Genomic DNA, 20,494 nt, shown 5'->3' with positions numbered 1-20,494 from the left:
ACAGTACATTCATTGAGATATATATGGAAAACGTGAGCCATCTCTTCTTGTTTAAAGGGAAATTACAAACCGAAAGCCCATCATCTCCCAAAATGTGGTCTCCCCCAGCAACAGCACACCCAATGCTGTAGATATGCCTTTGCTCAGAACTGGGGCCTCTTCCCAAAATCTGCCAGTCTCCTCATCTAGCTCCTATAGTCTGTGCAGAAACAAGTGGCTCCTAGCTTTTGTGCATATAACTAAGCTTCCAGCCACTATTTACACAAATACAGAGAAGATTCTCAGTTTGTAAGTTCCCTTTAAGCAGCTTTTTTTTTTTTGTATATATTTTTAATGTATGGCCTTAAAACATACTTGTGTGCCAAGGTGAAGGAGAACACTGAAAAAGAAGGGCTTTGAGAACGGCTAGTCCTTGCTACCGTGCAGTTACTTTGTTAGAAGAGATTTCAAAACTGTGCAACCTGTCATTTTACTGGTTTCCAATAAGCTACCTCACCTTTGATTTCCCACTGCAACTTGGTTTCAATCTGTACTTCAGTACTCTGGTTAGTACCATACAATTGCCAAGAGGCTTGTTAAAGGCTGCTTCTGATATCAAGTTTCAGCTAAGCTACTCTGTGAAATCCCTCAAACCCCAACCTCTACTTGAGTCTTCAGGGGTACTCTTACTCCACCTGTTTTTTGTTAACATCTTAAGATTTAGGATTGTCCATCTACAAACTCCTCTCTCTGTAAGGTCTTGAAATGGAGTCTGCTGCCAACTCATCACAAAATAAAATATGTAACAGTTTTCTCTTAATATTCTTTCGTTCAGTGTATCAAATTGATATACTAATGAAAAATACCTGAAGCTGTGGGGAGTAGGAATTAAATCTAGGTCAAGTGCATGCAGACTTGGAGTTCTTTAAAAAAAAAAAAAAAAAAAAAGTCTGGGAAGACCTCTAACTAAATAAATGCAAAACCTACTTAAGACAACTGCATGAGAGAGCTGCCTTCTCTCAAAGCTGAATTTTGAACAAGGCTGAATAACTATTAGGTGATATATTTCCCTGCAGCTAGAGAGTAGTTAACTTCCCCCAGGCAAAATGATCTTAATGATCATTATTTATTAATGAAAGGAAGAGGCAAATTGGTGAATTAAGTTGATCTAGGAGATGGTGGATGACATACAGTAATGGAAATGTTAGGACTGCTTTATAACTGAAATAAACAGGCTAGTTTGTGGTACATCTCCATTTCAGAGAGAGGAAAATGCATAAGGTTCCCCAGGTGAATCTCCAGCTCTCTTCCTCTCACGTGACAGATGGCATTTTTAAAATGACAGTCTCCCTTTCAGTTAAAAAAAATAAAAATAACAATAAAAGGAAAAGGAAGATAAATAAATAATGTGTGGACGTCTTTAGATGAGACTTTTAAATGTTCTTTAAATAACTTTTGATAATGTATTTTAAATCATTACATACAACTGCCATTGCAGTGACAATATTCCAGTAGGGGCAGCATTTTGCTAAATGTAAAAGATTGCCATTTAAAACTCATACATATACATATGTATATACAGTATATCAACACTATTTATATACATATATATCTAGAGAGCAACATTTCATTGCCTTTGAACATCTATATATCCACTCCCACAATATATACTAGAGACATACTGTGTGAGTATATATGAAAGTATATGTACACATGCTCCAACATGTATATATACACTTTTGTCTGTGTGTGCATAAAAGCTTTAAAGGCACAATATATAGGGATGCAAGTTTTCTAGAGAGCTGCAGCAAAGTTAAAACAGAATGTCATCAATGTGAGAAAAGTCAAAAGGAAATATAGCAGAGCTCATTACACAAGAATTCATTAAAGCAGTTTCACCATGAATAAAATGAATTATAGAATTTAAGAGGCTTAGGTTATAGAATTCAAGAGGCTTTCCATTAAAATGAAAATGGTAAATTTATGATTAAAACACAAAGTAAACCAAACTTTTGAAAGGACAAATTAATGACAATAAATGACAAAATAAACCTAACACTAATGTCAATCATAAAATCATAATTATGTTCTTTTCCAATTTAAGTAAAACGTCCCAAAATTATCTACGTAAAACTTTCAAAGTAGTCTTGTTTGAATGTTGGTTTTTGGGTTTTTTGGTTGGTTGTTTTGAGACAAAGATGATGCCCAATTCTCAAAATTACTATAAAAAGTTATTATATACAAAATTTGTATCTTCTGGGAAATTTCAGAGACAAAGATATTTAAAAGAAACGAGTGAAATATTAATGAAATATGGCTAAGCCAAATGATTCTGGCTAGAAAGGACATTAATAAAGGGAAAAAAACACAACGAAGTGTGATTTTTAAATGGTGAGAGATTGACTTAGAAGGTAATGAAGATGAAGAATAGTGAGGCTGGCAAGTAAGTACTGTTCTAAGAGGAACTCATAAACAAGACTATAATCCTAAGGACTTCCATCTTTGTATGCTCTGACGATTACCCTAGACTGTCACCTCTTCTTGCTTATAGAATAATCCAGAATTTTCCATAGACGTATAATCTTGCTTAACAAAGGCTGTTTATCTATTATACACACACTTTTTTTTAGGGAGATATATGTATATATATATATATTTATCTATACACACACATATACATACGTGTATATATAGATTTATACAAATGTATAAATAAACATAATACTTCTCAATCTTTCCACTGACAAGGCAAGTTCACATTCAGCAAAGTGCCACCACATCCCATATACACATCTCTGTACAGATATACACAAAAGGGTCTATTTTCACCCTTCAATCGGGGAATTTATTCTAGCAAATCCCATAGTAACTGAAGGGAGAAATGGCACCAATACAACCTCCCTTCTTTCATTTGCATGCATATGTACAAGAAATATGCAGATTTTAAAAACCTATAAAGCAAGAGTGAATGAAACTGGGAGATGCTGCAAAAAATACAACTGTAAAAAGAACAACATACAAAGCTTTCCCAGGTCTTGAGTTATCTAAGATGAATGAGGCTTCAAAGGTAACTACAAATTCAGATGGATTATTAGAAGTTGTTTTGACATGTTTCAAAGTATATGATTTTTTAATATTAAAAATACATGTGATTGGAGCATTTAATAACAACTCTAGCTTTGACTATTTTAGACCACCAGATACTTCAGTAATGAATGTATAGCAAAAAGACAAAACTCAAAATATAGGAATGTATTTTTTTTTAAATTCCAGATAAATCAGGTAAAAAGTCAAGGGTAGCATAACTTTTCATATAGCCAAAATATGGGGGTTGGGGGGCATGCTAACTTCATAAATAACAACACAACTGAGTAACTTTTTTTTTTTAATTTTGGAAATAACTGAAATCAACCCAGCTTTTTGAAATGTGCATGGTGAAATGATCCCACCAACTCTTTAAACAAAGCAGCCCCTTAAAAAATGGCATTCTTGGGCTTCCCTGGTGGCGCAGTGGTTGAGAGTCCGCCTGCCGATGCAGGGGACACGGGTTTGTGCCCCGGTCCGGGAAGATCCCACATGCCGCAGAGCGGCTGGGCCCGTGAGCCACAACTACTGAGCCTGCGCGTCCGGAGCCTGTGCTCCGCAACGGGAGAGGCCGCAGCAGTGAGAGGCCCGCGTACCGCGAAAAAAAAAAAAAAAAGGCATTCTTTATAAAAGGCCTATACTTTTCTTAATTTCACCAAGAAAAGGTGATCAATAATATAACTCAGAAGATGAAGAAATCTATTATTAACATAAAAAAGGTTCAGCTGATCTCTGGTCCCATCACCCCAATAGATAAAGACAGCTCATGTCCAGGTCTGTTTCTCTCTTATTTTTACTCTCAAAAGTGAGAGGCTGGTCTTTAGAACCTGCTGTTTCTTGAGTCATTTTAAAAACATAGCATAAGTTAATCAAAAGGTTAAAATAAAATGCACATGATATCAGAGCTAGCCTTTTAACATAACATAATCAAGAATTTGGTGTATTTATACAACAGAGACGATGAGAAAGTAACTCCAATACCCTCAACTAAATAAACCATATTTCTACCATACATTGTTACCTTTTTCTCTTTTTACCTAAGCACACATTCATCTCTCTCACACACGTGCCCCCAATGTATATTTTTGCATGTGTGTAAAAGCACAGACATGTACATGCACACAAGTACTTTAATTCTATTTTTAAGTCACAGTGGGAATTCCTTAGTGAGGAGGGATAAAAAGTTCCTGAATAAGACACTGAGAACATCTAGATTTATTATTTTCTCTATTTTACTTCCCAACTTAACTGTAATTAAAGAATAAATCCATAGGAAATAAAAGAGGTTTTAAAAACTTAGTTTACAAATTCCAGCTACAGTAGTTGGGAGCTTTACTTGATCTATGTATTTCTATTTACCCTGTAACTAAGCTTCTAGCCATCGTAAGTGTAAACCACAGATCATTTACTAAAGAGACATCATTCTCAACAGTTCTATGAGCAGAAATAAATGGTCTAAAGGTGTTCTATGTTTTGAGGCCCCAGGATATCCTTTTATTTTATATATCTGCAAGGTAGCAAAGGATAGCTATACACCTTGACACGGCAGAGATCCAGTGTAAAAAGGTGCTTCACTAGTTTGTTTTGTAAAAAAAAAAAAAAAAAAAAAAAAAAGCTCATATATAATTTTTTAGCTATTAAACACATAGGCAACATAATTCATTACACTCAATACAGCTTTAGTATAAAACTTATAATTTATGAGGTGATGTTAATAGTATAAATTAATATACCTTTTCTCTTAAAATCTACAATAAGTATTCTGAAAGCTCATTGGGGAAGGAAATTTTTAAATAAAAGTTTTAAAGCTGTGCGTGGTGGGAAAGGATTCTGTATGCTGAGGCTGAGATGAGAGCCTGAAGGAGAAGGGAAAGCGTCCCATGCAAGACACCGTGGGCTACGAACCAAATGTTTTCTCTTTCTTGCGCTCTCTTCAATGATGAGTCACCTTTAGCTTCTTTTAAAACTATTTTCTTATTTTAAAAACTGCCCTAATTTCCACAAGGAATCCCTGAGACATACTCAACACTATACAGTGAAAAGAACTATCACTGTTGAGAGGAACTGATTCAACCCTTCAGAGCAGATGAAGACACCGTCACAAGCACCAAACCTCCCATCCCTTCCATACTCCTCGGCTTGAGCCAACTGTACCTCAACAACGCAGGGTGGAGTCATTTCAGGGCAAATCAGTCTATTCCCCAAGTAAAAGCAAGGGTGGCATTTAGCTGCATTAGAGCCTTCTGCACGGCATGTTGAAAATTTTTCCAAGGGTAACTTTGGGTGCATATAGAGCTTACTTCAGTGGTCCCCAGCTTAAAAAAACAAACAAAAACCAAAACCAAGTGAAAGAAGAGGATTCTGTTACTCTTAGGCCAGGAGCAGTACAGATTGTGTGTGTGTGTGTGTGTGTGTGTGTGTGTGCGCGTGTGTGTGTGTGTGTGCGCGCGCACGCACACACACTTTGGTGCCGGGGGTGGGCTGAGCAATCAGGCAGAAGGGGAAACAGAAGGAAAGCTGTGCTGCCCTCCATTGCTAAGAGTTAGACAGGTTTTCTCTAATAAGACTGTTTTTGGACTGAACTTCAGATCACCAAAACCCTGCCACTCAAAAGTAGCCAAACATCCCCAAGATTTGGGAACCTGGGGTAAAAAAAAGTCATTCCAAGTTTGCTCTCTCTTTTTCTCTCCGAAATGCCATGTTTCTTTTTATTTGCTCTGTATCACAGTGCAGAGAGGAAAGCTAACAAAAAATCAGAGCTGGAGTGAAAAGAGAATTTTTCCTATTTAGAAATAAGGTTAAGTTTGACCCACAATTTTCGCATTAATGACACCGGTCATTAGGAGAGACATAATTATTCATTTACGTTTTATGTTTTCTTTCCTAACTCACTGGTTAGGAAAGAAGAAAATGCTGAACGGAGATCCAACTATGCCCTTCACTGATACCTTATTACACATCTTTTGAAAGGTGGCGTTTAAAAAATGCTGCTTTAATCTACTGAACATGGATTTTGGGTCACTCCAGAATATGATATTGGAAAGCTTTATAAAGTTCAGAATATTAAGAAGTCATTACATTGTTTTACTTTTCTATAGAATGCCCATGAAAAGTCAGTTGTTTTCAATGTATTGAGAGGAAAAAAAAAAAATCTATGTTCTATCACATATATATTCCCACACCCCCACACCCCATCCTCAAGAAATATATTTCTTGTCAGGAAAAAATCCTTGGAGCGATGTAGGTGTCTGTGATGAAAGATCTGGTATGACTACATTTTCTTCCAGGGAATCCTTTAAATTGCCTCATTAAACTGCGGAGTTCTGTTGACCATTTAAAAGACCACTGTATTATTCTATATATACCAGATTAAAAACAGAATTTAATAGAATGTTAAAAGAAGGCTAAAAAGAAAAGGATGAAGAAACTGGAAATGAGAAACCTAAACAAAATTTAAAGGAATTTCTAACCCTATAAAACTTGAACTGGTTCGCTTGGTGGTGTTAACATCCTCGTCTTCTTGAAATACCATCCACAGCAATCTTTTGAACTAACGGGAAGAAAAGGCAACGTGCCCCACACAAGCACTGCCGATGAAGCTACCACCCATCACCACCACTCCTGCCATGCAGGCGCCCAGGAAGGACTGCAGGCAGGTATCAGTGAATTCACAGGATGGGCGTGACCTACATAGGCTCAAATTCTAGTGCCCAATGATAAAAGCCCAATGGTAAAGGTCAATAGAAATATAAATTTCTTCATGTAAGAAGCAAATTGTACAGCTAGGGCATCTGCATGTATCACGGACACTGTTTCCTTCCAAATCAAAGAACTGTCTTTGCCTCTGTGGATTATGGTCACTGACTGAGAACGAGCTCTGATAAGGAAAAGCTTTAGTGTTAGTCACAGAAAGTCATGATTCTTAACTTGCGGTTGAGAGGTTGGGCTTATTTAAGAAATAAATCTTATAAATAACTATTTGGCAAAGATAAAGTATTAGCTTTCGTTAGCCTTAAACCGCTCAAGACAATAACTACAATTTTAAGGAAAAGAAAAAAAATTTTTTCCAACTTTATCTCCATACCTACTATTTGCTTCTCATTAAATTATACTCTTTTCATGGAAGGACACTAGACACGCCACACTGCCCGCCAACATGAAATTGCTCAGGAAGTCATTTATGAAGCAGTTCTATCTCACATGGTAGGTTACTAGAGAAAATAATCCTTTGCCATATAAGCTATGCGACGATAATTAGAAAATTTTTCCATTGCATAGTCTGTCACTTGGTGGGTTAAATGTAATTGCTATTTACTATTGCGAATTGTTAACTACATAACCTACCCAGATGTGCAAATTGCTAAGCCATTTGTACAGAAGAAAAACAATGTCTTAAGTACTTTAATTAAAATAATACTAACAATTACGCAGAGGGTGTAAAGGAGAAAAACACATCTTTCCTTCGGATGCTACAGATCACAGCCAGTGAATAGTACACATTAGAATGGAATTCAGATTCTCAGAGCACAGAATGTATCCATTAACTGCAGCAACTCTGTAAATTAAATCACATTAACACAATCTAACTGGCCTGTATAAATGGTCCCAAAGTACTGCAGAAATAGAGTGAACCCTCTTTGCCACTATTCCTCATGAGTTTAACACTAGAATGAAAGCTAGTGTCCACCTAATTAGATAGAACCTTATATAAAATTTGTTTTTGATTCCAGTATTGCCTTATTATAGAATAAGTGCTATTTTAAAAGACACTGATTTTCATATTTCTGGAGTAAAAGACACTTCATTCCTTTCTTTACATATGAATAGCGAACCTACTACTAATAGACTAGAATTGCTCCATTAGCTAAAAGAACAACATAACAGATATCTCTGGGTTCACAGATGTTCTTCTCTCTTCCAAAAAGGGACTCACAAGAAACAGCTAGAGCAAACAAATCGCAAGCTCGGATATTTGTTTTGAAGTAGACGAAACGAGAAGAAAAATTTGTTTTTTTGCTAACTCCTCAAACCTACACTGGTACTTTCTACGGGTGCCCTTTCTTCAGCTATCATCGTGGGCATCTACACAAAAATGAATTTACTCAAAGTTTTTGGTGTGAAGCTGTAACTGGCAACATTCCTGATCATTTCATGCCTCCTTAGCAGAAAGCAGAAAAGGGCTTAAAAATGCACAGAAAACAGAAAATTGCAAACAATAAAATGTGCAACTTACTGCAAACTCAGTTTTGATAACTGAAGAATTTTAAGCAGCTACCACAAGGGACAAATAGCCAGAAAAATTCAGATCAACGTCCCATGACTTGCTCTTCACTGTCAAAGAAAGGCTGATGAGAAAGTCAATGCGTATGTACCACTTTTACCTCAATAAAAAAGAAAGTCAATGGGCTGCTCTGCTACAACCTTTAATTAGTACACAATGGAGACGGAATCGAATCACTGGGAATGGACAGTTATCTCGCGATAATTATAATGGGATGTGAAGAGTTTAGCAACCTAAATGACACTTTTGAGCAGAGGTAACTACTCATAATCATTTCATTACAGTACATTAAAATTAAAAAGCTTACTAACATAGGTTCACAGGTGAAAAATATTCAAATTATCTCTTCTCACCCTTCAGAATAGAAATTTACGGTGCTACCAAATATAATTTTGCTTTGTGACATAATTTTATAATTTAGAAATTTCTCAATCTGCAAAAAAGGCAAAGCTATTAAAAAATAAATCTTCCAATCAATTATCATGATTAAAAAAAAAAACTAAATATATTACAAACATATTTTTGGCCCACAAAAAGAAACTTCAATAAATACAAAATAGGGCATATAATGATTTCATACAGTCATGTGACATTTCCCCTCCATAATCTCAGGCACGTTTTATCTGCATAATGCCTGCTGATTACCATCATTCCTTTAAAAAGCAGAGAAAGAAAAGCTTTCAAAAGAAGGGACTGGTTAGAATTAGCATGGCATAAAGAGAATACATATAGGAATTAGGAAAATACATCCAAATCTTTACCTATTGAAAAGGAATTAAGATCAAATATTCCCTGACAAATGAATTATTATATCACATCATTAATAGATATGTTCTCTCTACTCATCTTAAAATATATATATGTAAATTAGACTAGACTCAGGTATAAATAGCCAATGGTATCTCAAGGGACAGTGAAACTTCTCAGCAAAAGCAGAGTACAGATGCCTTTAAAATCTAGTTCCACCCTTGGGCGAGGGGATCGGGGGTCGGGGAGAAGGCAGGTAAAAAGAAACCTCACATATTCATTTCATAGTCACCAACTTACTAAACTATCCAATATGATTTTTAACCCTAAAGTTCTGGTACTTAAAAAAAAAAATTTCCCCAAACTTAAACCTAAATACTTAAATTATTTTAAAAGTACCAAAGGGTGGGTAAAATTTATGTCTAATTTCCATATTCTGCTTTGAAAGAAACTTTAAAATGTGTATCCTTCAGATATTACACATCACTTCACAACTGGTACATTGATTCTACAAGTGTCTTCAACATTTTACAAATCTTACCAAAGAATCACTACTGTAAACATGAAAAATTCAAAAGCAAAAGATGGATCAAGGAGTTCACAGATCCCATCTTTCCAAACCTATCTGACCTATCCTGCTTTTCACATCAAAATATTTTAATTACATCTTGCGAATATATTCCATGGAAGAGGGATTTAGAAACAAATGCATGTCTAAAAAGGCAATATAACCAACCACCAGACCTCAGAATCGCAGCAACCCTGCAGTCCCTCCAGGCAAGCTTTTCACGACATCTGCAGGGCACTGACATGAATTCAGCTTTTTGTGTTCTGGGCTAACTTAGCAGAAAAGGGTTGTGCTATTCACACCACCAGACCACCACCCTTCTCCATTCAGGAAAGTCAGTTAACTCAGTGGGAAAGAATGACCAACCTTATCAGGGTTGTGAGATGTGGGAAAGGAGAAGAGCCTTCTACTCATTAGGAAAGAAAAAATAATAATAACAATGGGACAGCTGCTTCCTGCCCTGCACAAAAACACACGCGTGGGTGCACACATACACACAGGCAGTTAAAAGACTAATTTTTTTCTTTTTAATTAAACATGATCACAATTAGGAATGGAATCCTGGCCTCATGTGATGTTTAGCAGTTGGTGCTAAGTCAGAGCCTTGATCTGCCTCTACACACCACTTGCCGTCTCTTACACAGGAACTCAATGAATAGGCTCATTCCATTTAGAACCGCCTATGTAAAGACCTGGTATTAGAATGGAAAGCATTGATCTGAATACTAGGAAATAGTAAAGGGCACTGGTAATCTGAGGTATCTTTCACTTCTAGGACTTGCTGCTAAAAGTCGATTCTATCCAGTCACTGTGCTGAGCCACTAAGGAAACCATCGGGGGAGAGTGGACCTGCCAGGAGGGAATGAGCACCAGTGCGAAGGAGCACATGTGAACACTGAAGCGAGGTCCACCGTGGGGTAACTTGCTTAACTGGAAAAGGGAGTTCTCCTCTAGTCCCCATCTGTTATTTTTAAAATCTTCTTTAGGAAAAGGGGAGAGGGGTGATAAAGAGGAAAACAAGATAGAAAACACCAGGTTCCCCACCTGCCTGCAAGCACACAGATACGCTCAGTTAGGGGAGGTAAAGGGGGAAGATGCATTATTGGTACTTGTAGCTGTGGCACCTGTCACTGTGAAGCCTGTGGGAGGCGCTATTGAGCTGTGGCTGGGCTGCAGGTCCTTGGGGATGCCACTGTGAGAACTCAGCTGGTGGCCGAAGGCTGCGCTGAACTGAGGGAGTTGCTGCTTGGGAGAGGTGGAGGCCAGCAGCTCAGCAGAAGGCCCCATGCCACTGAAGCTGGTCTGCGGTAACCCCGGAAGCACACTGGAGCTGCTGGGGGTCACGGTGGCGAAGGCAGGCTGTGTGGTCTCTGAGTTCGAAGTGGTGGGTGGCGTGGAGAGGGAAGTGGAAAGAAGATGTCCATCTGCGCCGAGAAGGTTGCTAAATGGAGAGGGATCTCCGAGGCTGACGGGGAGATTGCCCCAGTGAGTTCTGGGGTTGACGACTCCTCCAAGTGGCACCTCGAGCTGGGCTGGGAGCAAGTGCTGCGCCATGATGGGCATCTCTGCTGAAAAGGTAGCTGCCATATTATCACCAGAGTAGGATGTCGTGTGGGGAGAGGTGATATGGTCGCTGTAGGGAGACGGCACGTGCTCACTATCATAATGGCTTCCGTGGGGGGAGGAGTGTGAATGATCACTGCTGTATTGCTGTCGTGAGGTGATTAGGTCATCTGCCTTGCTCAGCAGCTGGGCAGGATGTGGCCTCTGGGAGGCATGGCTGCCGTCATGAAGTCCATGAAACTGTCCTGGGAAGGCTCTCTCCCCAAGTGCACTCTGGCTGATCAGAGTGGCAGAAGTAAGGCCAACGCTGGCTGGGGCAGAGAACTGCCCCTGGATCTGCCCTGCCAGGGGTGTAGGTGGGTTAGACAAGGTAGCAGAACGGAGCAGGTTCTCATCCAGCTCGAGACTAGAAAAATTGTCGTGTACTATACGCCCATTCAGCAGCTCCCCCAGGTCCGTGTTTACCTCTCGGCCCAAGGACTGAATTCCTGAAGCTCCAGTCCCTGTGGAGAACACCCCTATTCCTCTGTCTGACAACTCCTGGACGGGCACACCATCTGACTGGGTGAGCACCCCAATGGTACTCAGGCACTCAAGAGAAGTCACGGCCTGCAAGGCCCGCTCAAGCTCCTCGGCCTCTTCGGTGGTGGGGAGGAGGTCCCCGTTCTTGCCTGAGTAAACGAGAGCCATTAACAGTCAGCAGAGCTTTCACCGCCCCAGACCACAAAAATCACACAGCGGAACTATTTGTAACAATATTCTATTAAGGATCAGATGGAAAGGAAGAAGTGAAATATTCAGCTGCAGGACAGGTGTGAGGGGTCGAGCTGTCCCGGAACCTGAATCACATCTTCAGTTCGTTTACAGCACTATCAAAAACCGTCTGAGCGAAGTGTTTGGTGCTTAGGAGCCTAAGCATTACCAATTTAAAACCCGTGGTGACTATCTGCTTTCACGTATGTTTTTACCCGAAGTTATATCAATGTCATTAAAACGGAAAACATATCGATCACTTCAGATCTGAGACAAAAGGATGGGCGGGAGGAGCCGCCTTTGTTCCTCGACTCTTGGGCTCTTCCAGCTGGAAGGGCGGCTGTGAAGCCTAGAACACAGAACTCACGTGCATGTCTCAGTGCAACACCAAGCACTCAGCTCACTTCACAGGTCACCTTTTGAAATGCTTCTGCGTTACTCTCTACCCTTCCCCTCTCATCCTTCTCCCATTTCTAGGTGATTTTCACAAAATGGAAGTCACGGGCCTCACTGATTTCATTTCCAATATAAAAAATCCATTGTTAGGAACTTGACTAATCACCCCCAAAATATCCAGTTTTTAAGGGTGAAAGAAACCTTCTAAGAGTATAAAAGATTTCCCCTGAAAGCACTAGAGAATTGGCGGTATTAAGTCAACTTTGTTCTGGGAAAGTGCACTTCAATTGAAGTACATGGTGGGGTATTAAAATGAGGACAAGTTCTGAAAGGTTTCAATAAACTCAAATATAAAATGTCTTTGTTCAAAAATAAACGAAGGTAGGTGCCTTCCCTGGCGGTCCAGTGGTCAGGGCTTAGGGCTTTCACTGCCGTGGGCCCATGTTCAATCCCTGGTCGGGGAACTAAGATCCCTGCGTGCTGCGCGGTGAGGCCAAAGATAATAAATAAGTAAAGGAACAAAGTTATAAACCTAGCTCTCAAACCTACTGATCCACTAAGGCTAGGGTATCAGTTTAAAAACTGTACATGCCTCACCTTCTAAAAAGAGTAAAACAGCTTTAGTGCTTTACCTTTCCTGTCTCTGGTGAAAGACGGTACACGTGAGGAGGGATACTCCAAACATATCTCAAAAAAGTTACCTCCCCCTTTAAAAAACTCATTTTAAAAACCAGTTTTCTCCAATCAAAACATTGACCATACCTTCAAAAAAATCAAAATCTTGTAAGTCATCAGGTAGCCGCGGCAGGACGTCTGAAAAGTCCTCCTGGTTCAATTCCAAGTCATGTGGAATGTCAGTGATCTCATTGGCAATGTCATCCGGCAGCTCATCAGCACTCAGCTCTGGCGTGGACGGGCTCCTGGGGAAGACGACACGATTGGCCCCGCCCCCCCCCACTTGACCTCCACATCAGTGTCCCCAAGACAAGTCTGTCGATGCAAAAACGGAAAATCCTAACTCAAAATGTCTCCCTTCCTACTTTAAGAGAAGGAAATCGGAAACCAAAACGACAGAACTCGCCGTATGCAGTTACACACTTCTGCAACGCTTACCCATGTATTAAGAGAAGACAACCATTTGGAGATACTATTTTTACTGCAAATTAGAATGAATGACAATTTGGTGCACTAGTAAAATGAATTACAATTAGGTATATCAAGTGTGTCTTAGTACTTTATAGTAGAATTTAAAATCTGGTCAAAATAATAATTAAAAAAAAAAAAAAAAAGAAACAGGGCTTCCCTGGTGGTGTGCTGGTTAAAAACCTGCCTGTGCCAATGCAGGGGACACGCGCTTGAGCCCTGGTCCGGGAAGATGCCACACGCCGCAGGGCAACTAAGCCTAGGCGCCACAGCTACTGAGCCTGCGCTCTAGAGCCCGTGCTCCACAACAAGAGAAGCCACCGCAATAAGAAGCCCGTGCACCGCGACAAAGAGTAGCCCCCGCTCGCCACAACTAGAGAAAGCCCGCGTGCAGCAACGAAGACCCAACGCAGCCAAAATAAATAAATAAATGAATGAATGAATGAATGAATAAATAAATAAATTTTTAAAAATGAAACAGGTAAAACTGGGATGTTTAGCTGAAACAGAAGCCTCATTCATCTGGTCAAAATGCTTATTACCCCTGACAAAATTAATAATGCATCAGATTTCTGATGGAATATTTCTGTTGGAGCATATATGGAATTTCTGTTGAAACAGAAAAATCTGAGAGTAGTCAAGTAAATTCCCAATATCAGCATTTGCTCTCTTGGTTATCAAAAGCTTTACTTCAGATCTAACCCCATCAGATATTTTGTAAAAAATCATATTGAAAACTACAAAGTCTAGGCTTATATACCAAATGGTTCCTTTAGCCTACTTCCAACACTAGAAAAGTAAATGAAGCCAGATGTTCTGAGAACAATCAGCACACGTAAAGCAGATGTAAAGTCTGGCGCCATCACTGACCGGATGTGAGAGGCCTCCACTGGCAGTGAGACGCTGGTGGGCATGCTGAGGTTCCCCTGAGGAACTGCAGGGGGAATGGGTTTTTGGGGTCGACGAGGTCCACGCCTTCTCTTCTTCTTGTGTTTTTTGGTAAGTGCAGGAGGCTTGGTTTTTTTCCTGGGTTTCCTCTGCTGCTGGTGCTGAACTTTACGGGAGCTATCTCCTCTCAAGAAATTATCCTTTGGAATGAACAAATGGGTATTTTTAAACTGAGATTATTTGGGAAAAACCAAACAGCTATCTGAAAAAAATACTTATTATCTCTTAAAATTCTATATAGTGCCTGAAACTATGTATAACGATAATTAAATGAACAAGAATTTCATCTTAAAATGTAATTCAAATCAATTCAATATATACATAGAGCTCATCCCACATTTACAGGCATTGTCATAGGTGCTGCAGTATAAAAAATTGAATAAAATTTGATTTGTGCTCTCAAAGAACTTAGTCTCCCATGGGAAAAACATGACTATAGGATACATAAATACAGTAGAAAAAATTGGGCAATAATGATATAAACACCTTCTAAGGGTACACAAAAGGAAAATCCTTTATTTGTAGCTATGTGAGATTAAAGAATAAACAGGATTTTAAGTTGTTGGGATAAGGGGTAAGATCATTCTAAGCTAAAGGAAATGGCACAAACGGACAAAAAGGACAGCAAATACTTGGATATGACTATCGCTCGGGAAATGATGGAGGACAAAGTATAAAAGTAACGTGTAAAGAAGTCTGGAACCAGATCCTGTATGACTCTGAATACTCTGTTAAGGGTTTTAAACTTTATTTTATAGGCAACGGGGAATGATTTTTGATGACAGGAGTACATGTTTTAAAAGGATTAACTATCCTGGTAGCAACGTAAAGGGATAAAGAGAAGAGGCAAGTGAGTGGAGGAAATGGTTCCAATCAGAGGGCTATTTCAACAAGTATTACAAGACTGATCAATAGCTGAGGGCAAAGTGAGCCGGACAGGAAAAGCGAGGGTCTGTTGAGAGAGAATTCTCAAGATGTGACCGATCCTTGGATGTGGTGAGGATGATGGGAATATAAAATTCTCAAACGTGTCCAGGATTTCTAGTTGAGGTGATTGTTAGGGGGTAATGCCGTTAGTTGGGATACAGAACACAGCAGAATAAACAGCATCAGGAAAAAAGTTAAGGAATTCAGCTGGGCTCAGATAGAGTTTGAGATGTGAAGACGTCCAGGGAGGCAGGAGAAAACCGTATCTGGTGCACAGGAAGGAAGACGGGGATGGAGATGGAGACCTGGAAATCGTGACACAGTAAAAGTCCTTCAAATAATTTATAGGGACCAGGGAGACATGGTAAAGAGAGAAGACAATGGGCACACAGCTTTATAAAACTGTTGCAATTAAGTGAGGAGGCAAAGGAAGAAGAACCAGGAAGGAATAAGAAACCTGCACTACAACTAGCTTTCTTCAGCTAGTACCCTTAAATCTGAAGACCCAGATGCACATTGCACTCTCTCTACAATCGGAAAGCATTTTACAATGACGGCATATTATTCCTGCCGTCAGCCAGGTGATGGTCATTACAGTTGGTGCTGCCTACATGTTCAAAGTTGGTCGTAGCTCTTTGTACTGTCATTGTTTGAATGAAGGTATGTGCACTGTTGGTTCTACATGCTGAGGAAAAACTGCTGTGTATGCAGAAAGGCACAAAAAGCGGCACTGGGTAAACCTGCTACTGGTGAAGCAAATATTCATTATTGAAGAACTGACCACAATCCCCCCCACCCACCTTTTTATTGCAAAGCAACAACCAAAGGAAAAAGGAAAATAATCCACAAAGTGGACAAAGCTGTGTTATAGTAGATGTATGTAGAAAATACTGCCTTTCACACACCAAGGATTAGCTGAAACCAGGAGTGCTATAGAAGATAAAAATATCTATGTCTATCTAAGACTAAAAAAGCTATTTTGGTAAGTATAAGATAAAAATTTTAAGTGATAAGGAATGCACTGTGCAACATTTTTTCCTTCTTGGCGGTATATAAAACAATCGTGGTTTTTACGATTGATGTCACCTTTGAGTTGATGAACTCAGTAATAACTCTTATAATCAAATACGTAAAAAGATCTGAAGACTAATAATTATCACTAGCATCAAACAAACTCAAAGCAAGAAAGAATAAAATTAAGCATAAATTCAGGAAATCTAAAAGATGTTTAATCCCAGACAAATACTTGAATCCAAACACCATTACAGACTCAAAATTCACAAATTTAAAAAGCAACAAAAAAGAGGCTGCTTCCCAGCCTCTGTAATTCCTTTTGGTTCAACACTTGATGTCTACTTCTTTTTATGCCCACTATGTAACTGAATAAATAGTGAATAAGCAGCTACCAGGACCCACCAGGTGCTGGCATCCATTCCAGGATTTCCCTCTAGGACCAGTGTGAATCTTGAGCAGGAGGGAGGAAGAGAGCTCTAGCCAAGAATATACAAATCCTACTGGTTCTGCTTCTAGGCTTCTGTCTTACTCTCTTAGGCTTATGCTGTGTAGCCAGGCAACATGTTTGGTAATGTGCCAGCTCCTCCACACAGAAGTGCCCATGACTGAGACCCTGCCTGGCTCTTGGTATTCCCTTACTTAGCTCCTCCAGAGAACACCTGTGTCCTAGAGGCTTTCCTAAAGCCAACTGTTCATTTACCTACACTACCTACAAACACTGTTCACTCCCAGCATTCTCACTGTCCCATTCTACTTCTATGCAGGACAATGCATTTAGTAACTTACCATCTGTTGTATGGTCTCATACCTGTTGAATACCATGTTCTGTCTGCCAGCCTGGACCTCGGGCAGCTCTAGCCTCTTCTACCAATGGCTGTCCTATCAAGTGGCTGAGTCTAGTTCAGAATCTCACCCCTCTCCCCCACAAGCCATGGGCCTGACCGATAATTTATTCAACCATTACTTATGGAGCATCTCTGTTCCAAGCACTGGGGATATAGTAGCATTGAACAAAAAATGTTCCTGGCTTTGTGAAGTTCACATTCTAGTAGGGGGATTCAGACAATAAACAAACTAATTAATAAATAATGTTAGGCAAATATAAATGTTAGGAAGAAAAATAAGGTAGAGTACGAGGATAAAAAGCAGCAGGGTAGAGGGGAGGCAGAAATGAACTGACACTTGATCAGAAACCTGAATGAAATGAAGGAGTGAGACATGGAGAATCTGGGGAAAGAACACTCCAGGAAAAGAGAAAAACAAGCAGAAAGTCCCTGAGGTGGGAGCATACTTAGAGTGTTTAAGAAAGAGCAAGAAGGCCAATGTTGCTGGAGCTGTGGAAGTGAGGAGAGGGTATAAGACGAAGCTGGAGAGGTTGCCAGGGCCAGATCAGGAGGTGCCTCACAGGCATGGTAAGAATTTCGGGTTGGATTCTAGATGCGATGGGAAGCCACTGGAAAGTTTTGATCAGGGAACTAAAATGATCAGATGTATATTCTAAAAGGCCTGCTCTAAAGGCTACATACTGAATGATTCCATTTAGAAGACATTCTGGAAAATGTAAAATCATACGGACAGAAACAGATCAGTGGGGATAGAAAAGGGCTGACTACAAAGGGCAGGACTAGAGCCTTTTGGGGGGTGATGGAATGAATCTGTGTCTTGATTATGTATCTGTATCCATGTCAAAATTCATAGTACTGTACACGAAAAAGAGTGAACTTTACTATATGTAAATTCAAAGACAGTGGGACCCACATGCATAGTCTACTCTGGCTGATATGTGAGCAACACATCCGGGCACAGGCGGCATGGCAGGAAGAAGGGAGACTACTTAGGAGACTATTACAATAATGTAGGCAAAGATGATGGTCGCCAAGGCTAAAATGGTAGCAGCGAAGTTGGTAAAATGTGTGTGAATTCAAGATATAGTCTGAAAGCAGAGCCATGAGATTTGCACAGTTTTTATCACCCAGTGTTAGTCTCTCACTGGGGGACTGATAGAATACAAGTGTTTGCTCTACTCTTATGTAATTTTTAACTTAAAAATAGCTCAGGGCTTCCCTGGTGGCGCAGTGGTTGAGAATCTGCCTGCTAATGCAGGGGACACGGGTTCGAGCCCTGGTCTGGGAGGATCCCACATGCCGCGGAGCAACTAGGCCCGTGAGCCACAACTACTGAGACTGCGCGTCTGGAGCCTGTGCTCCGCAACAAGAGAGGCCACGATAGTGAGAGTCCCGCGCACCGCGATGAAGAGTGGCCCCCGCTTGCCACAACTAGAGAAGGCCCTCGCACAGAAACGAAGACCCAACACAGCAAAAAAAAAAAAAAAAAAGCTCAAACTAGGGCTTCCCTGGTGGCGCAGTGGTTGGGAGTCCGCCTGCCAATGGTGGGGACGGGACACGGGTTTGTACCCCGGTCCGGGAGGATCCCACATGCCACGGAGCGGCTGGGCCCGTGAGCCATGGAGCCTGTGCTCCACAACGGGAGAGGCCACAACGGTGAGAGGCCCTCGTACCGCAAAAAAAAAAAACCAAAAACTCAAAGTAGTGTCAGATTCTACAACTGCCTTCAAAGAGAAAGCCATCTGTATCGTACTGTAGAAACTTTGCATTGAAAATAACTTTTAAAACCCTGATTAATATTATTTTATACTGTATTTTTATTTTACATTATTATATAAAATATATATTACTTTATGAATTAATAAGCAGCTCATGCAGCTCAATAACAAAAAAACAAACAACCCAATCCAAAAATGGGCAGAAGACCTAAATAGACATTTCTCCACAGAAGATATACAGACTGCCAACAAACACATAAAAGGATGCTCAACATCTTTACTCATTAGAGAAATGCAAATCAAAACTACAATGAGATATCATCTCACACCAGTCAGAATGGCCATCATCAAAAAATCTAGAAACAATAAATGCTGGAGAGGGTGTGGAAAAAAGGGAACACTCTTGCACTGCTGGTGGGAATGTGAATTGGTACAGCCACTATGGAGAACAGTATGGAGGTTCCTTAAAAAACTACAAATAGAACTACCATATGACCCAGCAATCCCACTACTGGGCATATACCCTGAGAAAACCATAATTCAAAAAGAGACATGTACCAAAATGTTCATAGCAGCCCTATTTACAATAGCCCGGAGATGGAAACAACCTAAGTGTCCATCATCGGATGAGTGGGTAAAGAAGATGTGGCACATATACACAATGGAATATTACTCAGCCATAAAAAGAAACGAAATTGAGCTATTTGTAATGAGGTGGATGGACCTAGAGTCTGTCATACAGAGTGAAGTAAGTCAGAAGGAGAAAGACAAATACTGTATGCTGACACATATATATGGAATTTAAGAAAAAAAAATGTCATGAAGAACATAGGGGTAAGACAGGAATAAAGACACAGACCTACTAGAGAATGGACTTGAGGATATGGGGAGGGGGAAGGGTAAGCTGTGACAAAGTGAAAGAGCGGCATGGACATATATACACTACCAAACGTAAGGTAGATAGCTAGTGGGAAGCAGCCGCATAGCACAGGGAGATCAGCTCGGTGCTTTGTGACCGCCTGGAGGGGTGGGATAGGGAGGGTGGGAGGGAGACACAAAAGGGAGGGGATATGGGAACATATGTATATGTATAACTGATTAAATTTGTTATAAAGCAAAAAAATAAAAAAATAAAAAAAATTTTTAAAAAATAATAAAATAATAAAATATATATTATTTTATGACTAATCTTATTATACTAATTCAACCTTCTGTTTGCCTGGCTGAATCTACCTAAGTAGGAATGTTTAACCAGCTGAAAAGTATAAACTGCTTTCAATTTCTTTAGAAGCATTCACATAAAAACTGTTATACTAATCATCAACTCACTAAATCAATAAAGCAGATCCTAAAGTACAGCCTCCCTATTTAACAATATTTTCCTAGTCTTATTAGAAGTATGATGGAATGGTATAACTTTAAAACCAACATTTACAACCAGGATCATTTACTTCAGTGGTTTGAAAGCTACAGTGCCCGTATTACCAAGGGTCTGTGAAATCATCAGTGAAGGTCCACAAAAGGGGTT

General features: G+C 39.8%; 1 protein-coding gene across 8 annotated transcripts in view; it reads right to left on the bottom strand.

The window, feature by feature from the left end:
• Positions 1–8,798: 8,798 nt before the first annotated feature.
• INO80D (INO80 complex subunit D) overlaps positions 8,799–20,494 on the bottom strand; it is a 66,444-nt gene continuing 54,748 nt past the window's right edge. For all 8 annotated transcript variants that reach the window (XM_060107031.1, XM_060107032.1, XM_060107030.1 and 5 more), the window contains 3 exons: positions 14,385–14,602; positions 13,134–13,291; positions 8,799–11,893 (listed from right to left, as the gene is read on the bottom strand). In XM_060107031.1, the coding sequence (XP_059963014.1) occupies positions 10,728–11,893; positions 13,134–13,291; positions 14,385–14,602 (1,542 nt within the window). In that variant the 3' untranslated portion in view covers positions 8,799–10,727. The remainder of the gene's footprint in view (positions 11,894–13,133; positions 13,292–14,384; positions 14,603–20,494) is intronic.

The sequence above is a fragment of the Mesoplodon densirostris genome, chromosome 8 (genome assembly GCF_025265405.1).
Source record: "Mesoplodon densirostris isolate mMesDen1 chromosome 8, mMesDen1 primary haplotype, whole genome shotgun sequence".
Classification (NCBI taxonomy): domain Eukaryota; kingdom Metazoa; phylum Chordata; class Mammalia; order Artiodactyla; family Ziphiidae; genus Mesoplodon; species Mesoplodon densirostris.
The sequence above is the reverse complement of the archived record's forward strand: the minus strand, read 5'-3'. Positions and strand labels throughout refer to the sequence as shown.